Below are 27,992 nucleotides of genomic sequence, written 5' to 3'. Positions count from 1 at the left end.
GTGAAGGCTATGTGATGATGTGGGGCTATTTTAATTCCCCTTTCTAAATCAAACCTCTGTTACTCTAAAACTTTCCATCCTGTTTGATCCAGTTACACAGTTTGCTGTTATCAACAATGAAAGGGAGGTTATTGATGCATTCATGTATTCATCTCGTTCATGAACCAGATCATCTTTCTATTACTGAAAGCCTGTTATAGAATTAATTATTTGAGCTGCAACATAAACGTATTCATTTTTTTAAACAATAGAACTGAAAGGAAGCGGAAAACAGAAATGATCCTTTTAATGCTTTTGAATAAACATGAATCTGATTGTCTTTGTTACCGTAGTAAAAGATGTAGTATATAACAATTCATGTAAATGATTAAATAATGATTAATTTTCATTCTAGACAAAGGCTACATGAGATTAAAAAAAAAAAAAAAAACCAAAACCAGTATGACATCAATGTTACATTCATTAAAATAGCGTTAGACATTGCATGTAATGCATGTAAAATGTTGTGGGATTAAACTAAAAGTCTGTCAGGACACTCATCAGAGGAACAAGTATCAGCATCAGAGAACCACACAGACAAGAAGCCTCAGATACCTTCACTTGTTCTGGGACCCACTTATCTGTGAACAGGGAATACACAATGCAGTGATATATAATGCATTCATGACAGAAATCATCAGAAACCTTTATTACAAATGATTAAAATAAATGAATGTTCACCTGTGTTCCCTTCAGACAACACCAGAGGACCCATGGATATGGAAGCACTGTCATGGAAGTCCAGAGACCTGCCCTCTCTCCGCTGGTGTCCAGAGTCACAGTCCTAATAGAGAAAAGAGCAAAATCCAGCTGTGTGAATCCCTGTTAAATATATGTAATCACAGTTCATCACCATTGTTTTTGTGAAAGGAGTGTTAAGCAGTGGACAGCCAAAACTACGGTGGCCGAGAGAGCTCAACGCGCTGCAACTGAAGAAAACACATGCAAATAGAAAAACACCTGCAAATTAAGAAAACATCTTCATCTGTTTCACAACACATGTGTGCTCCAAATACTCACAACACAACCAAATACAGAAACGTGCTGCAAATAGAACAGAACACAACGGAAATGTTTCCTGGGGAACCCAATAAGTGACAGACCCGGCTGGGACGTGCTTACAGCTGTCTACTTTTATTATTATTTAATTTTTTTTGCAAAACATACAGAGATGACACGTTTATGACATACAACTTTGTATACAATATACAAAATGTATTTACAATATGTTCAATGTCATAAGAATACTAAAAAGAACAATGAGCTGAAGACTAAAATAAATAAATAAAAAAAGATAGAGAAAAAGAACATGAGGGAAAGACATTAATCTATACATCAGTTACATTGTACACATTTTGTCATGTTATGTTAAAATAAGTTTCATAAGAAATGTTAGAATGCAGCTAGGGTCCAAATATGAGACGGCAAGTTTTAAAGTTGAGACACTCACACACAGATATAACGCATATTTTAAAAACTTTGTTGTATAAAATGTATATTTATTTGCAACAGTTATGTTAACAGCAATAATACTATATTTCTGGTAAGAACAGCTATTCAGCTGATGGACACACGCTGCGTTGTCATGGGAAAATCCCAGGTGAAAATAATGAGGAAATTACGTTGTCTTTCGTTGCTCCCTTCATCAACATAATGGCACACAAGTGCCCCGCTCCCTCCAAAGTGCCCAATTCAAGGGCTCTGCCGTCTGCCCTTTTAAGAGAGTAGGGCATAGGTAAAGCTCACGAGCAATAAGCACGTCCCAGCTGTCCGTCCGTCACTTATTGGGTTCCCCGGAAACATTTCCGTTGTGTTCTGTCCTATTTGCGGCGCGTTTCTGTATTTGGTTGTGTTGTGAACTTTTGCAGCGCGTTTCTGTATTTGTTGTGAGTATTTGGAGCACGCATGTGTTGTGAAACTGATGAAGATGTTTTCTTAATTTGCAGGTGTTTTTTCTATTTGCATGTGTTTTCTACAGTTGCAGCGCGTTGAGCTCTCTCGGCCACCGTACAAAACAAGTATTTTAGCAGCCTTACATACTGACACTGAAGCATTTGATAAAGTTCCAACACTGAATTTAAAGCCACACTATACAACTTTTTTTTGTCCACAATTAACATTTTTAATAATGAAAGGAGCACATCATGAATCCATCTTTCAAACCATGTTTTTGACTTGCCCATTTATATTTAAATTGATCAGTTACATTTAATATCAACGTGTATAATTCAGTCTCATTATGAGAGGTTTTGTAAACTCACAGTTGAGCAGCGATTGCTTGACAGAAGGCAAAGGTGAACAGCACAGTGCAGGTAAAGCTTAGTGGAGTTTGCAGTGAAGATAAACATCCTGAAGGAGAAACGGCTGGATGTCGAGACGCCGTTCTGCAGCAGCTCCACTGTGTCGTCATTTGGATTGGGACACCTGAGAATATCAATAATGACAATCAACAAATCAAATTCTTTTCTTTCTTTCCACTGACTAAAAGAGGAATCCTGTGCTTCAGTCTTGAAATCCTGTGAGATAAAGTATCTCAGGCAATCCTATACAAATAAAATCCCTGCTTTACTCTGAAAGGATGAGATCCCAGCGGAGGCTGTAATCAGGATCATTCACAGGTGTAGCCCAACACGTGTCCATCACCAGGGCAAACTGGCGGCTGTCGACCCCCTCAACACGAACTTCCACATGCATCTCCTGGTCGAGCTCTGCATCCACAAGACCAGTGAAGGCCCGGGTAAACTCATCATCCTGATATGGAATCATCCGGACCCGATATCTGCCTTCACCAGCGGGAAGAGTCTTGTGCACAATACTGTCGAAATGTTCCCAAAAAAAAAAAAAGTACAATAAAGTAAAATCATGTACATTTTTGTATTTGCCTCAACTCAATTTAGAAATGTAAATATTTCAAGAGCATAGCATATATACTGTATATATATATATATATATATATATATATATATATATATATATATATATATATATATACATACATATATATATTCTTAAAGTATATTTGCATTTGTTTACTAATTTGTATACTGTGCATTAGTTTTTCCTGCTTAAAAGATTCCCACCTCTCCAGTGGGTTTATCTCCAAATTCATGGAAAGTGTTTGTGATTGAGGATAAACACATCTGAAAGAAAGCTTCAGGATTTTCTCTCTGCTAATGAGACTGTCACCCTCTGACCTCGGTTTCCCCAGAATAAAGTTATCATAGATGAAGTGGGTGCTGTTAGCCTGTGAACAACAAATGTAAAATTTAGTAATTTAGCCTAAAATAAATTCAAGGTATTGCAACAGCAGAAACTAAGCCAAAATTTCCCTCAGTCAATAGAAATATTGGTGGGTTACATATTAATGGTGGAGAATGTGGGCAAATGTTCCAAACTCTTTCATAGCAGGGTGTTGTGCATCTTTCCCCACTGAATCTCTCTTTAGGGAGGTCTGTTTGGGCCCTTCCCTTAGTTAGTTACAGATTCTTCAGTACCCTTACAAGCCTCCATACAGACTTCTCAAAGTCTCATATAAGCCGCGTTTCCACTGCAGGAACTTTCCCCAGGAACTAGGAACTTTGGGCTGGTACTCGATGTGTTTACACCGCAGGAACCAGGGTCTAAATGAAGTTCTGGGTAAATATTTCCCACTCCGATAGTCCCTGCTCACGAGGTAGTACTTTTTCAAAGTTCAGGAACTTTCAGGGGTGGGACTCGTGCGCTGTACAAGCTGATTGGTTGTCTTCACACCGCATTTTGGTTGGATGACTCCACGCAGCATTTTATTTATTTTTAACCTCCCTTTTTAAAAAATCTATTGCGGTTCCTGTCGTGGCTTCATGCAGTAAGAGTTGTCTGTCTGCAAATATGGAATTTAATAAAAAAAACTGGTGGACTGGCGACGAGTTTCAGGCTTTATTAAGGGTATTTGTGGAAGAGGAAACTTTCTGCGCGTTCGTCCCAGCCATCTCACGGTCAAATGTCCGCAATACCTGATAACATACAAATTTTATATCTAACGTTAGCATTACGAGCTTACTGAACACGCTTTATCAGTGCTCGTCTCTTTTCTGCCACAGCTTTTATTATTAAGTCATTATGTTTACACATTGTCATCTATTGCAAGGCACACCATGTAACAAATTTACTATAACAGGATTGAAATAGCGCTTTGAGGTTAGTAACAAACAACTATTTACAACACTATTTATGATTGATAGACGGGGTTCAGGCTTTTTTTAAGCGTATTTGCGAAAGAGGAAATGTTTGTGCGTTCGTCCCAGCATCTCACAATAACTGATAACTTACGTTGTCTAATTTTATACGCATACAAGCTTTCTGAACACGCTTTAGTATCAGTGCTCGTCTATTTTGTTTTGTTAATTACCTCGTTAGTAAACCAATACATAACTGCAGCACAGTTTGAATCTCCTCCATACTTATTATAAATGTGGCGCTCAAAACTGATTACTGTCCATCGCAGACTGGGAGGAGCAGTTGCGCGCAGTTTACCTTCGCGGTACTTTAGACCACGGTGTAAACGCAGAAAGCAACCGGTCTGGGGCAAAAAAAGTTCCTGGGAAAAAAGTTCCTGGGACAAATTGTTCCGGGTAATTTCGGTGGAAACACGGCTATAGATTCCCCAAGTGGTCAAACTCTGTTGGTTCCATCAGGCAATACAAATAATTGGATGGTGTATTTGAATAACTGATACATAGTTAAACCTACCACAAGATTTGTACCACAGATGTGTTCATCATTATCAAAATGGAATTCCACTCTCCCATTCCGGACCGTTCCTTTGCAGCTGGGATCATTGAGGTGTAAGACATCAGCTGGAAAACCAGCCTCAAAGAGCTGACAGCGAGACACAGACATGGAGCCAGAGCTGCTTTCACAGGTTTCTGAGAACTCTGAGAGAGAAAACAGCCAAAAGATGGTCAGAATTATTAATAATAATAATAATAATAATAATAATAACAACTACTAATTAATTACAGATTATTATTTTTTTTGTAGAATGAGTTTCACCAAAAGAATCTGGACTGGTCTGGTTCTTGTAACATAAACATCCATAGACGCCATTTTTCTCTCCACACCATTCATTCTCTGTGCAGTTAAGTTGGGCACAGGGGTCTAAATGAGGAAAACATAAAATGAACAAAACAAAGGAAAGAAGCAGGGGCCATCAACCAAATATTCTGTATTATGTACAAATATGGCCAGTAAACCCTCTTGACGTTGGTTTATTCCTTAAAAAATATCAATGAAAGAGTCAAAGAATGTCAATTCATGTTTATAAATGAGCAGAAAACATGTATGATAATATGATTTTGCAGGTCTGTTTCTTACTCATCTTTATTAAATTAATTCAGTAATCATTTTAATACACTCTTCTGTAAAAGTGTGATGAACTGGGTGGAAAAATTAAGAATTACTTTGTGTAATAAAAATACATGTCAAAAAAGTATACACTACTGTTCAAAAGTATGTTTTTAGGTAGGATTTTTTTTTTATTTGAAGTTATTCAGAAAGTATGCATTAAATTGATCAAAAGCAACAGTAAAGAGTCATGTAACAAAATATTAATGTTTCAAATTCAAATTACTACTCATACAGCTCACTTTATTTGACGATTTAAAATTGTGGGGTAACACAGCGCTGTTTTACTTGGTCAAAACAATCATACTAAAAATACATTTGAGTGTGTTGAAAGTTGTTATATCGTTACTGTGTTGACTTTGGTGGCTGGTATGAGAAACATGTTGCACATCGCAGTAAGCTAGATCGATATTACATACATACATACATACATACATACGGCTACGGTAGCGAGTAGTATGAAAGGCAGAAAATCCGGTTGGTCGGGGTGATCCTGCTGGAAAATGAAGGAAGCATGAAGTGCTCTGAAAATGTCCTGGTAGACGGCTGCGTTGACTCTGGATTTAATAAAGCACAGTGAACCAAAGTCCTCTTTTCTGATGAGAGCAAATTTTGCATCTCATTTGGAAACCAAGGTCCCAGAGTCTGGTGGAAGAATGGAGAGGCACACAATCCAAGATGCTTGAAGTCCAGTGTGAAGTTTCCACAGTCTGTGTTGGTTTGGGGAGCCGTGTCATCGGCTGGTGTTGGTCCACTGTGCTGTCCACTCAACGCAGCCGTCTACCAGGACATTTTCAGAGCACTTCATGCTTCCTTCAGCAGACAAGCTTTATGGAGATGCTGACTTCATTTTCCAGCAGGATTTGCACCTGCCCACACTGCCAAAAGAACCAAAATCTGATTCAATGACCATGGTGTAATTACTGTGTGATTTCATGTAATATTCACATTTTTTTAAATCCTGTTTTCGTGGGTTTTATGAGCTGGAAGCCCAAATTATGTACAAATAAACAACTAAATACTTGAAATCGTTTAAGTTGTGAGCCCTGAATCTATAATCTATGGAAGTTTAACGTTTTGATTGGAATTATGGAAATAAATAAACTTTTCCATGATATTCTAATTTTTTGGAAAGGGTCTGTAAATGCTGCCTTGGTGAGCATGAGACAACTTCCAAAAGAAAGCATTTAAAAAGAAATCCGACTAATATTTCCTTTTATACAGTAGTATACACAAGGACTCTCTTAGCATATTAGGGAAACAGTACAGTACTTTACCAGTGGATGATGTCTCATTAAGGCCTCTGACATCTGATATGAGAAAGATTTATGTTAATGTCACCCATTTCCAAAATTAATTGCAAAAAGTTAATGAACAAAGCCTATACATGGCTGAATTTATTTACCTGCACAGTAAGCACCGCAAAATATTGGCTTGACAAACTCATAAACATAGTAATTTCCTGGACAGGCTTTGACTCTTATAGGGTGGGATGTGTAAGTACAGCAGCCGCTCCCTAAGGAGACACAGACCTGACGGGTGACCACTCCATCTTCCAGCTGTGGGTGAGGGCCGCTGAGCGACAGTGGGTTATAAGTGCCACACATGCCTTGATTTACACATGATTCTGGCATCTGAGTATTTTCACCAGTGTAGAACATCCTGTACCAGCCATTCCACTCCACATTATAATCACACATGCCATAGTAGTTATAGTTATTATAGTAAGGGTTGTCTGTGGCTCTCCAAGGCTCATCCAGACTGGTATAGTTGAGGCAGGGGTCGACACTTAGGGTGCTAAAAGATACTATTACAAAAAAAATTAAGATTTAATGAATTTATGATGCATTCATATTTAAAAGGTCTGTCATTTGAAAGCCAACAACATAATTCATAATCACCTGTACAATATACAGGAGCCGGGATTGAAAGAGTTGGTCTGGTTAATTTGTAGACATAATAATTTCCAGGACAAGCTTTGACTTGGATCGGGTCGGATCTGTAGCGACTGCACTGATCATAGTGAGTACCGTAAATCTCACGAGTAACAACTCCATCTTCTAGCCGAGGATGAGAGCCATTAAGCCACAGAGAACTAAAACCTCCACATGACATGTAAGTCATACACCACTCAGGCATCTGAGCACTTGATCCATTAATGAAGAGTCGATACCAGCCATCCCATTCTACACGAGTGTCATCATGATCAGATATGTATCCAAACATAGACCAGTAATTGTGTGTGCTTCTCCAGTAGTTGTCGAGTATGTTGTAGTTATTACATGGGTCATAATCTGTTATTAAGAGATGATGAGACCAAAACAAACAAGTTAAATCTCAATAAGGATCTTCATAAAATCTGAACTGGTCAAACACAGTACATTTCACAAATAATTCATACACAACATGACTGTATAATAATGATGCAATTTAAACAACAATGCAGAACAATCACTGCAAAAACCAAAACAACAAATTACAGATCTTGTTTATATGCATCATTTGTAACAACTTACTCAAGGTGATGCTGGATCCAGTGAATAAATCTGGACTTATAGTGGAAACTGCCTGTGAAATAGTGCTGACATCTAAAAAGAAGGAAATTCAAGACATGACTGAAATCATGGTATAGCCTACGAAAGACTGTTAAATGTGGAAAAAACATTACCTGTGCAGTATCCTGAACACCACAATAGTGGATTCACAAGTTCATAGACATAGTAATTGCCTGGACACGCTTTCACTCTGATGGGTTTTGTCTTGTATTCACAGCAGTCACTCCAATAATAACGACCACAGACCTCCCTGGTCACCACTCCATCCTCTATCTGAGGGTGAGGATCATTGAGCCACAGATTGACTTCTGTGTTACAGGTGTATGAACTAACACAGGTCTCTGACATCCGGATGTCCATTCCATAGTAGAGAAGCCGGTACCAGCCATTCCAGGAGAAACGTTCATCACAAATGTAATCTCCACTTTCATTGTTGGCTCTCCAGGGACGATCCAGAGACTCATAGTTGTAGCAGGGATCACTGCTGATGCTTTGAAAAGCAACTGTCATGGACAAAAGAGAAATATTGAGTTATGCATTCAAACACCTTTTGTGTACGTGAAAAATATGTCTACAGTTGAAATGTGTATTTTTTCAAACCCTTTCTTCTGTCCCATTTAAACTTATAATCAGACATTTGTAGGTTCAGATTCCCAAAGAGTGCAAACATTCTTTTAGATAATTTCTCTTTTTGTTTTTGAAGTACAACACAACTTCTATCTTAATTAATGGAATAAATTTGCAGCAAGAATACATGTAATAGTCCGTGTAACAGGGACCAGTCAGTGTCTGATGGTTTGGGAAACATTATTTTACTAAATCTGCTTGGAATAGAAATTGCACAATTTCCCTTCAAGTTTTGTTTTGTTAAGTAACTGAATGACATTTGTAAGTGAAGCTTGTTTCACGTAAAATTAACAGCAAGCTTGTGATCTAAAAAAAAATATTTTGTTTAAGAAAAAGCCCATAACTGCACCTGCACAGTGTGTTGGTTTAGGGATTGATGCGTTAGGTTTAACAAATTCATAGATGTAATAATCTCCTGGACAAGCTTTAACTTGGACAGACGTGGATTTGTGGTCGCCACACTGAGAGGAATACCACAAATAAGATCCCAGGACTGCACAGGTCACCACTCCATCCTCAAGTGTTGGATGAGAACCGCTGAGATACAGTGCAGTTTCTCCACCACATCCCACATAACTCACACACCACTCAGACATCTGGGCACTTTCTCCATTCAGATACAGCCGATACCAGCCACTCCATTCAACAAGAGTGTCATCATATCCAGAGTACTGATATGGGCTTTGCCGTATGTCTCTCCAATATTCATCAAGTGACTAAACTGACTAAACCTACAACAAGTGTATCCTTTATACCCCTCTCTCACTAATTAAAAAAGAGCTGCCACCTTGATCATAATTGAGTGTTAAGGAACTGTATATTTATTTTCACCCACTTGAGTAACAATGTTGAACTTAGTGTTGGAACTTTGATGACAAATGTGAGATTCAAATATTTAAATACGATTATTTTCCCATTGAAACAAAATATATAAAAGTGGAACAACATTCAAGATCATCCTCAGATAATTACAGATTGTGATGCTGTACTGTATGAAAAATTTAAAATAAAACTTAAAATAAACAAATGAATATATAACAGTACAAATGTAAAGGAAAAATAAGGGTTTGCAAAATCATATACTTCAAGCTTTTCACCCATTCAGACCACAAACTACTGTAATTTCCGTAATTCATTTTCTCAATTTTGTTTTATTTCTAATAAATTTGTAATATATGAAATTCCCTATTATATTCCCACTAGGTTATACAAAATATTTGATTGAGATTAATTATGCCAACACTGTTTGGTCACACTTTATTTTAAGGTGCCTGTGTTACAGTGTAATTATGCATTTAATTACTGAGTAATAATAATTACATATATGTACTTACTATAGGGTTAGGATTAGGATTAGGGTTTGGTTTAGGGTTAGTTGCATGTAATTGTGCTTATACCATGGTCTGGGTGAATACTCGATTCTGATTGGCTGCAGGCTGTCCATTAAGAGGACACCTAGTAAAGGAGTTCTGGTGAAACTGACTGTTTACTGTTCGAAATTAATAAATAATTAATACCATTAATACCTGACAATGGACACCTCGTCAGGCATTAACCCTTACATAATTTATAGTTATTACTACAGTAACTACATGTAACGTGTAACAAGGACACTGTAAAATAAAGTGTTACCCACTGTTTTTCCACAGAAGGCATTTCATTTCTAAAAGTAATGTTCTGTTCTTGGACTTCTCTTCTGCATTTAACACCATACAGGTTGACAAACTGGTGTTAAAACTCATACAGCTGAGGGTGAACCCTTATCTGATTCAGTGGTATACATCATTTCTCACAGATAGAGTTCAGAGAGTCAGGGTGAATAAAACCGTGTCGTCTGAAATTATTACAAATGTCGGAGTACCGCAAGGTTGTGTTAGTTCCGCCATACTTTTTACATTATATACTGACGACTGTCGAACGGACATGTTAAATCAGTATATTTTGAAGTACTCTGATGATACTGTCCTAATATCTGTGCTGAATGACTTAGATAGTTCTGAGGTTCATCAACACGGTGTAAGTAAATTGATTGAGTGGTGTGAGAATAATGCTCTTATTATTAATACGAGTAAAACTGAGGAGATTGTATTTGGGTCAACGGCAGATATAGCGCCTGTCTTTATTCATAAGGAGGAAATTAGACTGGTCAAGACATATAAGTATTTGGGAGTGACCATAGATGATATGTTATCTTGGAAAGATCACATTGAGACCTTATGTAAAAAGACTAAGCAGAGAATCTATTTTCTTCGCCGTCTTAGGTCTTTTGGAGTAAGAAGGCAGATTCTTCTGCTGTTTTTTAGGTCTGTGATAATGAGTTTACTGCAATACTGCAACTCCAGTTGGTATAAAAGTCTGTCTGTCGTGTTAAAAACAAAGGTTTTTAATCAATTAAAAATCTGCTCAAAGATAGTAGGTCAGCCGCTTGAGAAGCTTTATGACTCAGCTTATCACAATAATATTCTCAGGTTGGCTGACAATATAGCTTCTAATCCCATGCATATTTTGCACAAAGAGTTTGAACTACTACCGTCAAAGCGGAGGTATAGAGTTCCCAAATTTAATAAGGTGAAGCTGAAACACTCTTTTGTGCATCAGGCAATCCTAGCGCTGAACAAACAAACCTAATCAGAGATCAAGAGTATTGAGATGGTGGGGTTGATGGATAAGTGTTGTATTGAATGTATAATTGTGTGGTTTGAGCGAATGTCAATGTTGAATGTATGTTAAATGTTGTGGTAAACATGGATACTGTCATGTAAGAAAAATTTCAGACTTCAGTCTGACAATAAAGTATAAAGTAAGTAAGTAAGTAAGTAATACATTTTATTATAAGTACTATATGTAAAAGTCAGTCTGGATAAAAATATCTGCTTTAAAGGAACACTCCACCGTTTTTTGAAATAGGGCTTATTCACCTTCTTTCCTACATTTAGATAGGTGGGCAAATGCATTTTTGTCTCAGTGCATGCATTTTTTTAGTTTGACAGGGTCGGCGCTAGCTTAGCTTAGCTTAATGAATGGAATCCTTTGTTGCCAGCATGTCCTGAGTAAAAGTGATAAAATAAAAATATTTACTACTTGTGGACTATTTAATTACTTCTTGTGGCCTGCGTATTCACAACGAGTACAAATAGCGATACAGATTAACACTAGGCGATTTCCTAGGCAGATATTGACTTGCTACTTGGGACTTCGTGGGATTTCATGTGTTCATGGGCAGTGCTGAGGGGCTAGCAGGTGCTTCAACACCCCCAAGAAAGACCAAAGCACCCCGATAGCACCCCCAAAAATAATTTCTGGAAGCAATTATATTCAGGCTGTATTCTATGGAAGCCCTGAACCGCATTTTGAAAAAAAAAAAAAGAAAGAAAACTTATCTTGTTATTTCGAGATATTAAGTCGTTATTTCAACATAATATCTCGTTATTTCGACATAAGTCGTTATTTCGACATAATAAGGGGACATTCTAATCTGCATTAAGCCACATTAAGCATTCTTATAATGGTTTTCTATGGGAGGAAAATGCTTAACGTTGCGTTCATATTCTGGGCTCATCTGATTTTTTTGTACATAACATAGCCTACTTTGTTATGATTTTATTATCATAATGATTAATAAATGCACGCACAATTATCCGTGAACTTGATTTGAACAAATGCCTTTCAACTTGTGTGTGCAAAATTCAGAATTAAATGAATTTGTACAAATAGAGAGTCTGTAGGCCTTCTATACTGTTGTAGCCATTAAATAAGCGCATTTAGTTTCATATTTGTTAAAATATTCTAATGTTATTTTTTTCCATCTATGTTGATTATGAAAAGTGAACAGCACGAGTAAGATAGGATGTGCAGTATATCGAGAGACATGACCTGGGTCAGACATGATTTTGACCACTTCATTAATTTTTGTTTTGTAGAAAGCCTTTCTTTAAAGTGAATTTCGTTTTCGTTTTAATCATTTTTTCTTCAACCAATTCCCTGGATTTAATAAATAAGCAAATATAACAGACAATAAAATCATGGAGGCGTCTGCGCGCTCACTTGCATTGCACGTTAACTGGAGCGCATCTCACCCTAACTTAACGAAACTCAATGTATGCCTCACACAGACATGAGAAATACATCTAATGCACAAAGCTTGAAATGTATTTAAACTAAATAATTCAAAACGAAAAGAAAAAGGCTACTCTCTGATTATGTAATCCATTATGTGCATATATAGGCGCGTTCACTACGGAGATGGCGATCGTCAACTTCATCTTTGCAAAACACTAAGTTTATTAACACTAGTTTATTAATAAAAATAAATGCACGCGTCACCGGATTTACAAATGCACATCTTGCTTGTTGCACGCACACATATTATGTCGAAATAACGAGATATTATGTTGAAATAACATTATTATTAATAATACATCTTTTAGAATATTTGATTAATTGCTGAATGCAACATTCAGCATATATATATATATATATATATATATATATATATATATATATATATATATATAGCCTATAATTGCGCGGCTCCCCCTGTCAATGATCTAGCACCCCCTCAGCACATGCGTTAAAAATTCTCTGACACCGCCCCTGCATGTGTTGTGTGATATCTCTGTGCCCAAGTAGCAGTGATTCGCCTGTGCTTCCCCCTAATATAGTCCAAAGTCAATATCTGCCTAGGAAATCGCCTAGTGTTAATCTGCATCCCTATTTGTACTCGTTGTGAATACGCAGGCCACAAGAAGTAATTAGGTGGGGGTTTTTTATCACTTTTACTCAGGACATGCTAGCTGGCAACAAAGGATTCCATTCATTAAGCTAAGCTAAGCTAGCGCCGACCCTGTCAAACTAAAACAATGCATGCACTGAGACAAAAATGCATTTGCCCACCTATCTAAGGGCCCGTCCACACAGAGACGCGTTTCGCTGTATACGTATACATTTTTTATCGTATTGGCGTTTCGTCCACACGGATCCTGCGTTTTCGGAGACTGAAACCGCTATTTTTTGAAACCGGGTCCCAAGGTGGATAAATCTGAAAACGCCGCCCTTGCGTTTTTGTGTGTCCGTACATTTTGTGAAACGATGATGTCATCACACCAAGTGTCAACTAGTCAGACACCGCTAAGTCACAGCAACAATTGCTGACTACATGCTTGTGTTCGTGCTGCAGAAGCTACTGAGCCTCTTTAATTTCTTTATTTATTATTTAGGCCTACTTGAATGTATTTTTATTTCTTTCTTTTTTTTTTTTTATTTAGGCCTATTTATATTTTCTTTCTTATGCTATGATGCTTGTCTGTTGTCTGATTAAGACATTTTGTAGGGATGGGCGTTTCAAGAAAAAATAATATTCGACGATCGCTGGGAATTATTTGATTATTATTCAAAAAACGGTGCACCCAGCTGCCTCTCATGATCACCGGTAAAACGGCGTTCGCTCAAATTCCACTCTGACATTAAATTTTTCTGTACTGTAGGCCTACGTGTTGTAGCCATTAAAGAAAATGTATTTAGTTTCATATTTATGTGTGAATAATATGTTTTTTTTTTTATTTGATCTATGTTGATTATATGAAAAGTGAACAGCATGTACTCATAAGATGCGCAATATATCGGGAGAAATAGGCTAATTTTGACCACATTAAGTTTTGTTTTGTATAAATTGTATCTTAATTTTAATCAGTGTTTCATCAACCAATTGCCTGGATTTAATAAATATAGCAGACAATTTAATCAGGACATGGAGGCACCGGCGCGATATAACTTGCATTGCTCGTGTACTGAGCTTGTCTCATAAATGAACCGAAACTCAGAAATGTAACTATAGAAAGCTTGAAATGTCCACTTTTAAACAAAACAATTCAAAACGAAAAGAAACAGACAACTCTCTTATGTATTCCGTATGAAATGTGCATTTCTCTCTATAGACACGTTCGCAATACTGCGAAGATGACGTGTCAGCATCGTCAACATCTTTAGCCGAGACTGACACAGAAAAAAATAGTTTATTAATAAACAATTAAAATATCTCCTTGCTATATTTGACACATTCATAATGATTACTTTTGCCGGTTCTTTGTGGCAAGCTTTACGCGTCCGCTAACTATCGAATATCGTGGCTCATATTTTGCACCAGGCCATTTATGGTTTTTCATATTGTTCAACAAAGTTCTTGATAAAAAAAGAAAAGAAAAAAAGAAGCTACTGTGCCTAATATTATTGTTGTATACAGCGCGCAAGGTTTATGCGCATGCTTTAAGTCTTCTTCTCCGTTTTTAGTGTATGTCTGTGGCAGAATTACAGCGCCACATACTGGTCTGGCATGTACACTACATCGTTTTGAGTCGGTTTCAGTGGTTTCGTGTGTACGCAGATATTTCTTGAGACGACGCTGTGTTTACGGAATTTTTTTTTTGAACGGGGAAAAAAAAATATCGGATAGGGAAAGCTCTGGCTTCGTGTGGATGTGGCCTAAATGTAGGAAAGAAGGTGAATAAGCCCCATTTCAAAAAACGGTGGAGTGTTCCTTTAAGCTTCAAATGCATAATCTTTTTGTAAGTTATAACAATACATCCTTTTATCCCTTTGAAACAATGAAATACAGCAGCTTATTAAAAATGGTGTTTTAATATTAGTGCACACTCATAAATGATGTAATTTTCTTTCAAATTTTAGATACACGGTATGCTGTCAGGTCTACTATAATATCCCGTGTTACTGTTTAAGTCTGGTGTTACTGTTCTGCTGTCTATCATTGATCATCCCAGCTGTTACTCCGCCCATTTCATCTGTTCATCATTACCTCTGATTATATCATTATCTACAAGCATAGCATATATCCACCTTTTTCCTATCGAGTCTACTGCGTTTTATATTGTGGGAGCCACTTCAGGTTCGGGGAAGTTCAAAAAGACTGAAACAAATTATAAGGTTGAGCTACGAATAATATTTATCTGTCAATTTGACTGAATGAGCTGTACAATTTTCTTCATGTTCTATTTTCAGACATCAGGAGAATAACGTAACGTTTGGTATTTTAATGTGACGTGGTATTGTGACACTGTCACACATGACATGTTTTAACCACTCTATATATTATGATGATTATATGTATATTAGAGTTTTAATAGGTTTACATTCCTCTTATCTGTTTTAATGTGTGTAAACCATACTGGGTCTGCCTGTCATGTGACTGATCACATGACAGGAAACAGGAAATAGCCAACATAAAGGAAGCAGCATGGCAAACAAATGAGGGCTCTGTCAAGACGACCAAAGCTGGATCGAGGAGTTTCTTTTAAGGACTTACCATTCCAGCAAACCCAATCACTTTTCATTGGATTATCACTACAGTTGGATTGTATATACACCGGTGGACACTTACAAATTGGGATTTACAGCACGCGAGGACTCTTAAGGACTGTTTTATGGTATGGAACCAGTGGACTCTATGCTTTTAACAGCCTAAGGCTTCTAGTTGTATTATGTTGTTTTAAGTTCATTGTGGAAATTGTAAATACACTTAATTTATTCACTTTATTTCTGTTGTCGTCTCATCTTTTAAAACGCTTCCAAAACTCTCACAGTTTAATCTGACCCCAGTTTTAGCTCATGTAACTCATACGATTAGGTCGATTGTTATAGTATAACAAGAATATTTATGACAAAAGCTCTTTTCAATCACTGTATTCACTGTATTCTCCTGATTATTTTCAGTTTTGCTTTGTATTCCGGTGTAACAGTATGACAAAATACAACATATCCTGCACATTTGTGGTCTGCTCTCTCCATTTAATTTACGATTTATCACATGGATAATTCACTGGAATGCACTAAGAATCTCTCGTTTTCCTCCTTAAATCCTCACATCTCTTTCCAGGTTTGTTTTCACATGGATGCTTTAAAATGTAATTGTCTCCCTTTTTCACTTCTAATCTTGTGTTTACTGGGATGTTTGTAAAGCAGGTTAATAAATACAATTACTGTCTGTCAAAATAATGTAAATCACTTAGAAATATTATCAGTGTTCCAGTTAATAAACATTTTTGATCAAGGCAACAAATGTTACATAATACAGACATATATCACTACAGTGATATTTAACGCGTCTGTAATATTGCTTCGGAAATAATTGAGCTTTTGAGGTTATTTATGGACTTTTAGTCATTTGTTAATGCTTTTACAATTTTAAATGTCCTTTTTATGTAGAATAGTGTCATCTCATAGTACACAATTTTGGAAATTCTTTTTATTGCATTTATACAGCAAAATGTTCACTGATTGTTTACAGTTAAATAGAAATAATTTGCACAAAGCGTCATGGGACTTAGGAAAAATGTGGATACATGCTTTCTATTTGTATTCTAGTTAAATACATATGATACAGCATAGCAGCAGTATATCAGCATGGCTATGATTACCTTTGACCTTGTGCCTATGGCTGAATCATCCTTAATATAGCTCATAATTTAATAGCCTATTTGGTTTTGTAAATTCTTTTAAATATTTACATGCATCACAAACACAACATGGATCTGATCTGCTTATGCCAAACAATAATCCTCCAGATTGTAACATAATACATTATATTACCAGTCGTAGTGTCCATGGTTGTAGTTTCATCTGTGGTTGTCTCTGGCATGACAGTAGTAGTGGTAGTGTTTATTTTGCTTGAATCTGAAATAAATGATAAATATTACATAAATAACAATTATGTCTTACTTATGGCGCTTTTCCACTGCATGGTACGGTACGGCTCGGTTCGGTACGGCACGCTTTGGCGCTTTTCCACTGCATGGTACGGTACGGCTCGGTTCGGTACGGCTCACTTATGGCGCATTTCCACTGCATGGTACGGTACGGTACGGCTCGCTTTGGCTCGCTTTAAATGGTACCACCTCTGTTGAGGTTCCAAGCGTACCGTACCGATACTAAAATGTGACGTGAAAACACTGAAGATCACTGATTGGTCAGACAGAATCGTCACTACCAGTGTCATTGTATTTGCGACACGAGACCATGCACGAGACAAACCCGCTAGATTTAAATAGCCAGTAGACAACAGCCAACGCTGTAGTTTCTTGCAGTTAAAAAGTTTCTTGCAAACTGTTTCTTGCAGTCAGGGGCGGCGCCGGATAATTTTTAACGCATGTGCTGAGGGCACACACACACACATGTGTGTGTGTGTGTGTGTGTGTGTGCATATATATATATATATATATATATATATATATATATATATATATATATATATATATATATATATATATATACATATATATATATATACATATACATATATATACATATACATATATATACATATATATATATATATATACATATATATATATATACATATATATATATATACATATATATATATATACATATATATATATATATATTATTAATAAATGAGCAAAACTTGGCCACAAAATATTTAATATTCAATTATTTTAATGATCACAATTAAAGTTTTAATTTTATTAAATTGAACAAGCGCAAAATTCAGCAATCAAATATTCAAAAAGACTTAATAATAATGTTATTTCTCTCTAGGCGCGTTTACTACGAATATGGCGATCGTCAACTTCATCTTTGCCAGACACTGACAGAAAACACTATTTTATAAATAAAAATCAATGCACGCATCCCCGGATTTACAAATGCACATCTTGCTTGTTGCACGCACATTATGTCGAAATAACGAGATATTATGTTGAAATAACATTATTATTAAGTCTTTTTGAATATTTGATTGAATGCTGAATTTTGCGCTTGTTCAATTTAATAAAATTACGCCTATATATAGTCTATATATATAATATTAATAAATGAGCAAAACTTGGCCACAAAATATTTAATATTCAATTATTTTAATGATCACAATTAAAGTTTTAATTTTATTAAAACGCGTGCACTGATTTTTATTTATAAAATAGTGTTTTCTGTCAGTGTCTGTGCATGGCAAAGATGAAGTTGACGATCGCCATATTCGTAGTAAACGCGCCTATAGAGAGAAATGCACATAATGGATTACATAAGAGAGTAGCCTATTTCTTTTTGTTTTGAATTATTTCGTTTAAAGACATTTCAAGCTTTGTGTTTATGAGGATGAGATGCGCTCCAATTAACGTACAATGCAACTGACTGCTCGGGCGCCTCAATGATTAAATTGTCTATTTTGCTCTTATTTATTCAATCCAGGTAATTGTTTGATGAAAAAAATATTAAAATTAAGATACAATTTATACAAAACGAAATTCACTTTAAAGAAAGGCTTTCTACAAAACAAAACTTAACGAAGTGGTCAAAATTATGTCCGACTCGCTCCATGTCTCTCTACTCGTGCTGTTCACTTTTCATAATCAACATAGGCAGATGGAAAAAAATAACATAACATTAACTAAATGCGCTTTTTTAATGGCAGTAGGCTAGTTTAAAACAGTACATTAGGCCTAGACTCTCTATTTGTAAAGATTGCTGCACATTCATTTAATTCTGAATTTTGCACACACAAGTTGAAAGGCATTTGTTCAAATCAAGTTCACGGATAATTGTGCGTGCATTTATTAATCATTATGATACTAAAATCATAACAAAGTAGGCTATGCTATGTACAAAAAATCAGATGAGCCCAGAATATGAACGCAACGTTTAATTACACGTTAAGAATTTTCCTTCCATATAGTAAACCATTATAAGAACGTTTAATTTAATTTAAAAACATCCACATGCCGAGAATCAAGAGCACCATCCCCTGTGTTGTGCGTTTGAAATGTGGCGCGTTTACGATGATGTCATGACAGTAGAGGCGGCAACTATAACGATCAGTCCCACCCAGTTTGAAGCGGTACTAACTGCAATGGAAAAGCAACCGAGCTAAAGCGAACCGAACCGTGCCGTACCGAGTCGAGTCGTACCACGCAGTGGAAAAGCGAAGCGAGCCGAACCGTTCCGCGCCGAGTCGAACCGTACCGAGCCGAACCGTGCCGTACCATGCAGTGGAAAAGCGCCAATAAAGTGCACATGTAAATATATTTACCTGCACAGTATGCCAAACTGCAGGCAGTTGGGCTCACAAACTCATAGACATAATAATCTCCTGGACAGGCTTTGACTTTAATGGGATTGGATTGGAAAAAGCAGCAGTTATTGCTCCAGTGACCGCAGACATCTCGAGTGACCACTCCATCCTCAACTGTTGGATGTCCTCCGTTCAGCCACAGTGGAGCATCAGTGCCACAACTAAACTCATCAACACATGTGTCTGGCATCTGAATGCTCTGGCCCTGAATGAAGAGACGGTACCAGCCGTTCCAGCTGACCGCAGAGTCACACATTATTTGAGAGGAATGTTGATTGTTGGTGGCTCTCCATGAATCATCCAGGATATTGTAGTTGTAGCAGGGGTCAACAGGGGGAGCTGTTGTCATGGAAATATTAAAAATATACATTTTGCTGAATGAATAAATGGATGATGTGATACATTTTTATTTTTGTAGTAGTTGAGCTATGAAAACGTTGTCTCCAGAACAATCTTTACTTAAGCTCCCTGTTTCATTTGTGTTTTAAATTCAGAGCTGAAGACAATTTTTTGTGAGCTTTCAGAACATCTCCACTCATTTAGCTGACAAAACAATTGTTAAAAACAGCTGAGCTTGAGTCCCTTTGCAATTGAGCCCAAATGGCACTTTTCCACTGTATGGTACGGCCCGGTAGGGCTCACTTTTGGGGGGGTTTCCACTGTGTACAACACCTAGTACCTTTTTTTTTTTTTTTAACTACCACCTCATTTGAGGTTCTAAGCGAGCCGTATGATGTTAAATTGTGACGTGTTAACGTTGTGATTGGTGGAGTCATGGATTCTATAGATGAGATCGTCTCTGTTGTTGTAGACGCTGATGAGATGGACTGGTTTGAGGCATCTAGTATTAGGAACATTTTATATCAACATCAATCATTTTCAAACAAAATCCAGAAAAAAAATAAAGAATGGGGATTGAATAAGTAAATGCTCACCTGTACAGTAAGCGCCGCAAAATATTGGCTTGACAAACTCATACACATAGTAATTTCCTGGACAGGCTTTGACTCTTATAGGGTGGGATGTGTAGTCACAGCAGCCGCTCCATGAGGAGAGACAGACCTGACGGGTGACCACTCCATCTTCCAGCTGTGGGTGAGGGCCGTTGAGCGACAGTGGTTCAAAAGTGCCACACATGCCTTGATTTACACATGATTCTGGCATCTGAGTATTTTCACCATTGTAGAACATCCTGTACCAGCCATTCCACTCCACATTATAATCACACATGCCATAGTAGTTATAGTTATTATAGTAAGAGTTGTCTGTGGCTCTCCAAGGCTCATCCAGACTGGCATAGTTGAAGCAGGGGTCGACACTTGGGGTGGAGAAAGGCACTATTAAGGAAAAAGTAGAAAGAGAGCATTATATATTGAAGATTAAATATATTCAAGATGATAATATGAATTCAAACCAATACAATTCATGATAAGCACATCAAATATAAAGATTAACTAATGTACCTGCACAATATACAGGAGCTGGGATTGAAAGAGTTGGTCTGGTAAATTTGTAGACATAATAATTTCCAGGACAAGTTTTGACTTGGATCGGGTCGGATCTGTAGCGACTGCACTGTTCATTACGGGAGCCGTAAATTTCACGAGTAACAACTCCATCTTCTAGCCGAGGATGAGAGTCACCAAGCCACAGAGAACTAAAACTTCCACATGACATATAATAAAAACACCACTCAGGCATCTGAGCACTTGATCCATTAATGAAGAGTCGATACCAGCCATCCCATTCTACACGAGTGTCATCATGATCAGATATGTATCCATAACTAGACCAGTAATTGTGTGTGCTTCTCCAGTAGTTGTCGAGTATGTTGTAGTTATTACACGGGTCATAATCTGTTAGTGAGAGATGATGAGACCAAAACAAGCAAGTTATATATTTCAACAAGGAACTTCACAAGAGCAAATCTGAACCAGTCAAACACTGTAATAATCATGAGATTCATAAACCATTCATATGCAATGCGACTGTGTAATAGTAAAAATGTTAATGCATAAACATTTCCATTTAAACTATAATGCAAATCTTTCATTGAAAAAAATTGATTATTTTTAATAACACTCATGTATTCGTTCATATATATTATTTACAACTTACTCAAGGTGATGCTGGATCCAGTGAATATATCTGGACTTATAGTGGAAACCGCCTGTGAAATAGTGTTGACATCTAAAAAGAAGGAAATTCATGTCATGACAGAAATCATTTACAAAAAGGTTTGAAATACTTAAATAAATGAGAAAACCACAGTACCTGTACAGTATCCTGAACACCCCCATACTGGATTCACAAGTTCATAAACATAGTAATTGCCTGGACACGCTTTCACTCTGATGGGTCTTGACTTGTAATCACAGCAGCTTCCCCAATAATAACCACCACAGACGTCCCTGGTCACCACTCCATCCTCTATCTGAGGGTGAGGATCATTGAGCCACAGATTGATGTATGTGTTACAGGTGTATGAACTAACACAGGTCTCTGGCATCCGGATGTCCATTCCATAGTAGAAAAGCCGGTACCAGCCATTCCAGGAGAACACGTCATCACAAATGTAATCTCCACTTTCATTGTTGGCTCTCCAGGGACGATCCAGAGACTCATAGTTGTAGCAGGGATCACTGCTGATGCTTTGGAAAGCAACTGTCATGGAGTTTGCAAAAATATAATAAATAAATAAATATATATATACACTAACTTGCAATTATATTCTAACTATATTATAGCAATTATATTCTAACAAGAAGTGTACTTTCAGGCTCAAAGTGAGGCAAGTCTACAGTACTGACAGCAGCCTACAGAAGCAACAGGGGATACATGTAAAAAATATATGAAAATAAGCTTTATTCTGAGACAAAAACATGACTGCAGATAGGCACAAGAGGACTGTAGAGTAATATTATGATACATTAATATACAGTATACAAATTAATTACTGAACAAATGGCATAACGTGTAAATTGAGGAATTGTGTAACAAAGAGATCTAGGTGCTATTGATCTGTAACATAACCTACTATACAGAATGGGTAATGGACTGCACACCACTGATTATAAGTAGTTAAAACATGATTATTTTCATAAAACCAAAAATTATGTTAAATTACCTAATATATAGAGCATTTACTCATAGTGAAATAAAAAATCATAACAAAAATCCCAGAGACAAGGGTTAAAATTGTACCTGCACAGTACATAGGCTGGGGGGATGATATGATGGGTTTGACCAACTCATAGACGTAATAATCTCCTGGACAGGCTTTGACTCGGATGGATGTGGAACTGATTGGAATACCCCCACCACCACCATCCATTATTTCCCACGACTTCACGGGTCACCACTCGATCCTCAAGAGTTGGATGAGAACCGCTGAGATACAGAGCAGTGTAACCACCACATCCCACATCACTCACACACCACTCAGACATCTGGGCACTTTCTCCATTCAAATACAGCCGATACCAGCCACTCCATTCAACAAGAGTGTCATCATATCCAGAGTACTGATAAGGGCTTTGCCGTATGTCTCTCCAGGATTCATCAAGAGTGTTATAATAATAGCATGGATCAGTCGTAGGTTCTGAGAGAATAAAGAAAAAAGACTCATTCACTCATTCACTGAGGTGTCAAACACAAGAGTACAGGTAAACATCTAACATCTGTGTCTGCCTGAAAGAGAAGATATTGGAATGGTAAACTGAAAATGGATTATTAGATAAACTGACTAAACCTACAACAAGTGTATCCTTTATACCCCTCTCTCACTAATTAAAAAAGAGCTTCCACCTTGATCTTAATTGAGTGTTAAGGAACTGTATATTTATTTTCACCCACTTGAATAAGAATGTTAAACTTAGTGTTGGAACTTTGATTCTGTGAGATTCAAATATTTAAATACGATTATTTTCCCATTGAAACAAAATATATAAAAGTGGAACAACATTCAAGATCATCCTCAGATAATTACAGATTGTGATGCTGTACTGTATGAAATATTCTAAATAAAACTTAAAATTAACATTAATAAATAACTGTCAATTGTAAAGGAAAAATAAATCATTGTAAAATCATATATTTCACACTTTCTCCCATCCAGACCGCAAACTACTGTACATAAAAAAAAAAAAAAATTCCAATATATTTGTGATATATGACATTCCCTATTAAATTTCCCATTGAACACCATATGTTTTATACAACATGTAACGGAGCGGACCGAGCGCTTTCAATTCATTACATTGGAAGTCGAGTTTCACGCTCGCGCAGTGCATTGTGGGATTGACAGTGGACCGGAGAAAGCTGAGAGTGATCGAGAGCGTCAAAAGGTTGGGCCGACTTATGCAAATATCAAGCGAACAACGCGGTCGGCAGCCAATCGCTGTGAGGTTCGGGTTGTGTCTCTATTGAGAGTGTATGCTGGATTTAGAGTGTAAAACATTTTGTGTCAAGCATCTTTTTGTAACGGCCCAACCTTTTGACGCTCTTGGCCGCTCTCAACGCTTTCTCTGGTCCACTGTTAATCCCAAAAAGCTCGACTTCCATAGAAATAAATTGAAAACACTGTAAGCCGCTACAAATAATCCTTATATCTGTCAATTTGACTGAATGAGCTGTCAAATTTTCTTCATGTTCTATTTTCAAACATCAGCAGAATAATTTAACACTTGGTATTTTAATGTGATGTGGTAGCTTACAACAAGAATATTTATGTCAAAAACTCTTTTCAGTCACTGCTTTCTTTTCCTCCTGATTATTTTTTTGCTTTGTATTCCGCTGTAATAGTACAAAATAAAATAAAACATATCCTGCGCATTTGTGGTCTGCTCTCTCCATTTAAAGGTTGTATCAGTGATTTCAGGCCCAAAAAAAATGTATCACATTCATCTAATCTTTCCTAACAATCCGCTAGCTGGCCGCCACATAAGCAAGCCGTCAAAAAACGCGTCTCTGTAGGCAGCCTAGGCTCTGAGATCTGCACACAAAAACAATTGGTTTCACCAACCACTCAAAACCAAAACAAATAGTGTTCCAACCAATCACCGACAGGGGGTGGGTGTTGTGAGGTTTTGTGCTCGTGCACGGCTGCACGCGAAGTCGGAGCTGAAGAAGAAGCTGACTCAAAACCTCACAACACCCTCCCCCTGTCAGTGATTGGTTGGACCTACAGAGATGCGTTTTTTTTACGGCATGCTTATGGGGCGGGCAGCAAGCGGATCGTTAGGAAAGATTAGATGAATGTGATTAAAAAAAATTGGGGGCCTGAAATCACTGATACAACCTTTAATTTACGATTTATCCCATGAATAATTCACTGGAATGCACTAAGAATCTCTTGTTTTCCTCCCTAAATCTCTTTCCAGGTTTGTTTTCACATGGATGCTGTAAAATGTAATTGTCTCCCTTTTTCACTTCTAATCCCTATTAGCTGTGTTTACTGGAATGTTTATAAAGCAGGTTAATAAATACAATATATATTGTCTTATATATGTCATATATACACACAAATATTATCAGTGTTCCAGTTAATGAACAATTTTGATCAAGGCAACATATGTTACATAATACAGACATATATCACTACAGTGATATTAAGCCTCTGGTCTTCTTCGGTCTAAAATGACCGAAAACTTTCTTTTTTTTTTTTGCTTCATCGGAATGGGATGACACTTGGTGACTTTTTTTGTATTAGCTATGTGAACACACAAAAAAATCATGGACATGATTCAGATATGTTAAAGGGTCGTGGAAAAAAAGAGTCACACTTGGCTCCTTCGCGGTCAAAATTGACCGCCATAGGAAATTAATGGGAAATACGAAAAAATACGAAAACTCAGAGAAACTTTTGGTGGTAAATTAGGTAAAAATTAGGTGGTAAAAAAAGTGATTAGATGCATTAAAAAGCTGAGATTCTAAGCTTTAGAATGTTCCATTCAGTGGTTGCTTAGTAATTTGATTTTTTCTTTCCGATTGGGAATCAAAAAGCCTCTCTATGTATTTATATAGGGAGCTACAGTATAGCCTACAGGCAGTTAAACGACATTGCACACGTTTTTCTTTTTTTAACACCACTGGATGGGGCTTTTCTCACTTCAAAAAATGGATTTTAAAAGGCCTGCACTCTATTTTAAAGGAACACTATGTAGCTTTTCAACCTTCATAATATATTTCCAAGACCCTTGTGATGGTACATCGACTTACAGGTTGAATGACACGTCTGCCATAGCCTGACAGGGTCTGTATCGCTTTTACTGGCACTACGTAACTTCGGGGTTCGGGTAGTAACCCGAGCACAAAAAGAACTACAAAATCTGACTGCTTTACGGCATACGTCACTTCCCCCACCACTTCCTCAAATTTGGACGCGAGCGTTTATATACTGTCTATGGACGTGAGAGGCCAACCAGCGTTTGTTTTCGGCTTTCGTGCGTATGTTTTTGTCATGGGGGCTGTTTACACCTGGCCACTTCATGCGTTTTCTCAGATCGGATAGCTATCTGATCGTGAAAAGACCAGGTGTAAATGTCCTCCGAAACGCATTCAAGACGGATTTGAATCCGACCGCTCAAACCACTTCAGGAGGTCTGGGCCACCTTCCAGACGAAACTGGACAAGTGTAAATGCATCTGGTTGTTGAAACCACATATGTAAATTGTACTCCTCCCAAAAATGTTAAAAAAATAAATAAAAAAACGTGTGAGAGCGTGTTATAGTCTATATGTTATTGCCAGATATGACAACGCTACTGGAACACGCATTACCACAGCTGAGCAACTGCATATTCAAGACAACGTGCAAACTATCACAAATCAAAGTGAAAGTGCAGACGCTTATCACACAATCATCATCATTAAAAGTAAAGAAACAAAATGATCTTACCAGGGCTGTTACTGCTTTCTCTTATTGCTGTCTTTGATTTTGACATTTTAGCTGATGATCAATAAAATGCAGCTCATATCTGTTGCTTTCGGTGACGTGCACTCCATTAAATATGCATATAGCGCGAGAATTGAAGATCGGATTTAAATCCGTTTTGCAAAAACACATTTATGTGACCAGGTGTTAATGGAATCGTTTTGATAAATCAGAAATCCGATCTGAGAAAACGCATGAAGTGGCTAGTAAATAAATATCTTATTTGTAAACTTGTTTGCATTCTATGTTGTATGTTGTTGCGCTTGCTTGGGGTCGCAACAACAACTCGCCTGCAACTCTAGGGGTCGCTGTTTGACAAAAACACAATTTCTCCACAGTGTGCCTTTAATGTGAAATGTTGCATTTATTTGATTTTTTTTTTACAAATTATAAAAATAAAAAAAAACAATTATAATGGAAAAAATAGCTCATAAAAATGTTATAAATATTGCATAGTACCATAGAAACCTTTCAAATTTTTAAATAATAATCCAAAAATATTATTGAACAAAAATATATTACATTGATTTTCTTAAAAAAAAAAAAAAATTGAAGTTAAATTTTAAGGCTTCGGTCACTTTAGACCGCAAAGAAGCCAAGTGTGACCCCTAAACGAAGAAGCCCAGATTAACCACGTCTATAATATTGCTGCAGAAATAATCAAACTTTTGGGAGTTTATTTATGCTCTGTTAGTCATTTTTTAATGCTTTTACAATTTTAAATGTCCTTTTAATGTAGAATAGTGTCATCTCATAGTACCCAATTTTGGAAATGCTTTTTATTGCGTTTATACAGCAAACTTTTCAATGTGGATACCTGCTTTCTTCAGTAATTCTCAGCCAGAGGAGCATTTCCAGAACAACGACGTAACTTGTGAATAGTATCAACACAGTGTCTGAGGAATACCTGTTATTTTGCTTAATTATTTCTAGATGTTTGACTCAATCATAGGATCCCTCTTACGTTATACTCTGGGGTTCCCCGGGTTACTAAAGCACATGATCACTCTTCAAAAATGGCGCTTTCATTCTCTTGACAAACTAAAGGAAGTAGAATGAAATTTGTATGTCATATAATGAAAGATACAGATTGTACTGCATGTTAGCTCGCTTATTTTGCTCAGTATTGATCTCTTTCTAAATGTCATACTAGTAAGAAACTATACTTCCAACCACGTGTCAAGAGCTTTAATTCCAACCATTCAACCTTGCGATGCTGTTTGCGAATGTTTGTTGGAACTGTGGTTTCATGAAACACTGAATCGTTGAATTGTGTTGCATGGCAACAGCTGAACTTGCCACCATAGTTTGCTAACGGTGCTTTTGGGAAACGCAGCCCAGATTGTTCCTTACGTTGCAGA

The 27,992-nt window shown here is 37.0% G+C and overlaps 1 protein-coding gene across 1 annotated transcript; it reads right to left on the bottom strand.

Moving 5' to 3' along the window:
- Positions 1-269: 269 nt before the first annotated feature.
- On the bottom strand, positions 270-26,641 carry LOC311096275 (uncharacterized protein; the record flags this gene model as incomplete). The annotated part of the gene is given in 20 exon segments (XM_084135342.1): positions 270-620; positions 721-823; positions 2,301-2,463; positions 2,609-2,854; positions 3,120-3,283; positions 4,768-4,952; positions 5,071-5,175; positions 6,699-6,731; positions 6,827-7,228; positions 7,452-7,715; positions 7,938-8,009; positions 8,090-8,479; positions 19,657-20,037; positions 20,634-21,035; positions 21,162-21,554; positions 21,817-21,888; positions 21,973-22,362; positions 22,903-22,999; positions 23,001-23,299; positions 26,596-26,641. Coding segments are annotated over 20 exon segments (4,311 nt in total). The 3' UTR covers positions 270-516.
- Positions 26,642-27,992: the final 1,351 nt, after the last annotated feature.

This window comes from Abramis brama, assembly GCF_963993115.1.
Source record: "Abramis brama genome assembly, chromosome: 14".
NCBI classification, from domain to species: domain Eukaryota; kingdom Metazoa; phylum Chordata; class Actinopteri; order Cypriniformes; family Leuciscidae; genus Abramis; species Abramis brama.
This window is presented reverse-complemented; position numbering and strand designations above follow the sequence as displayed.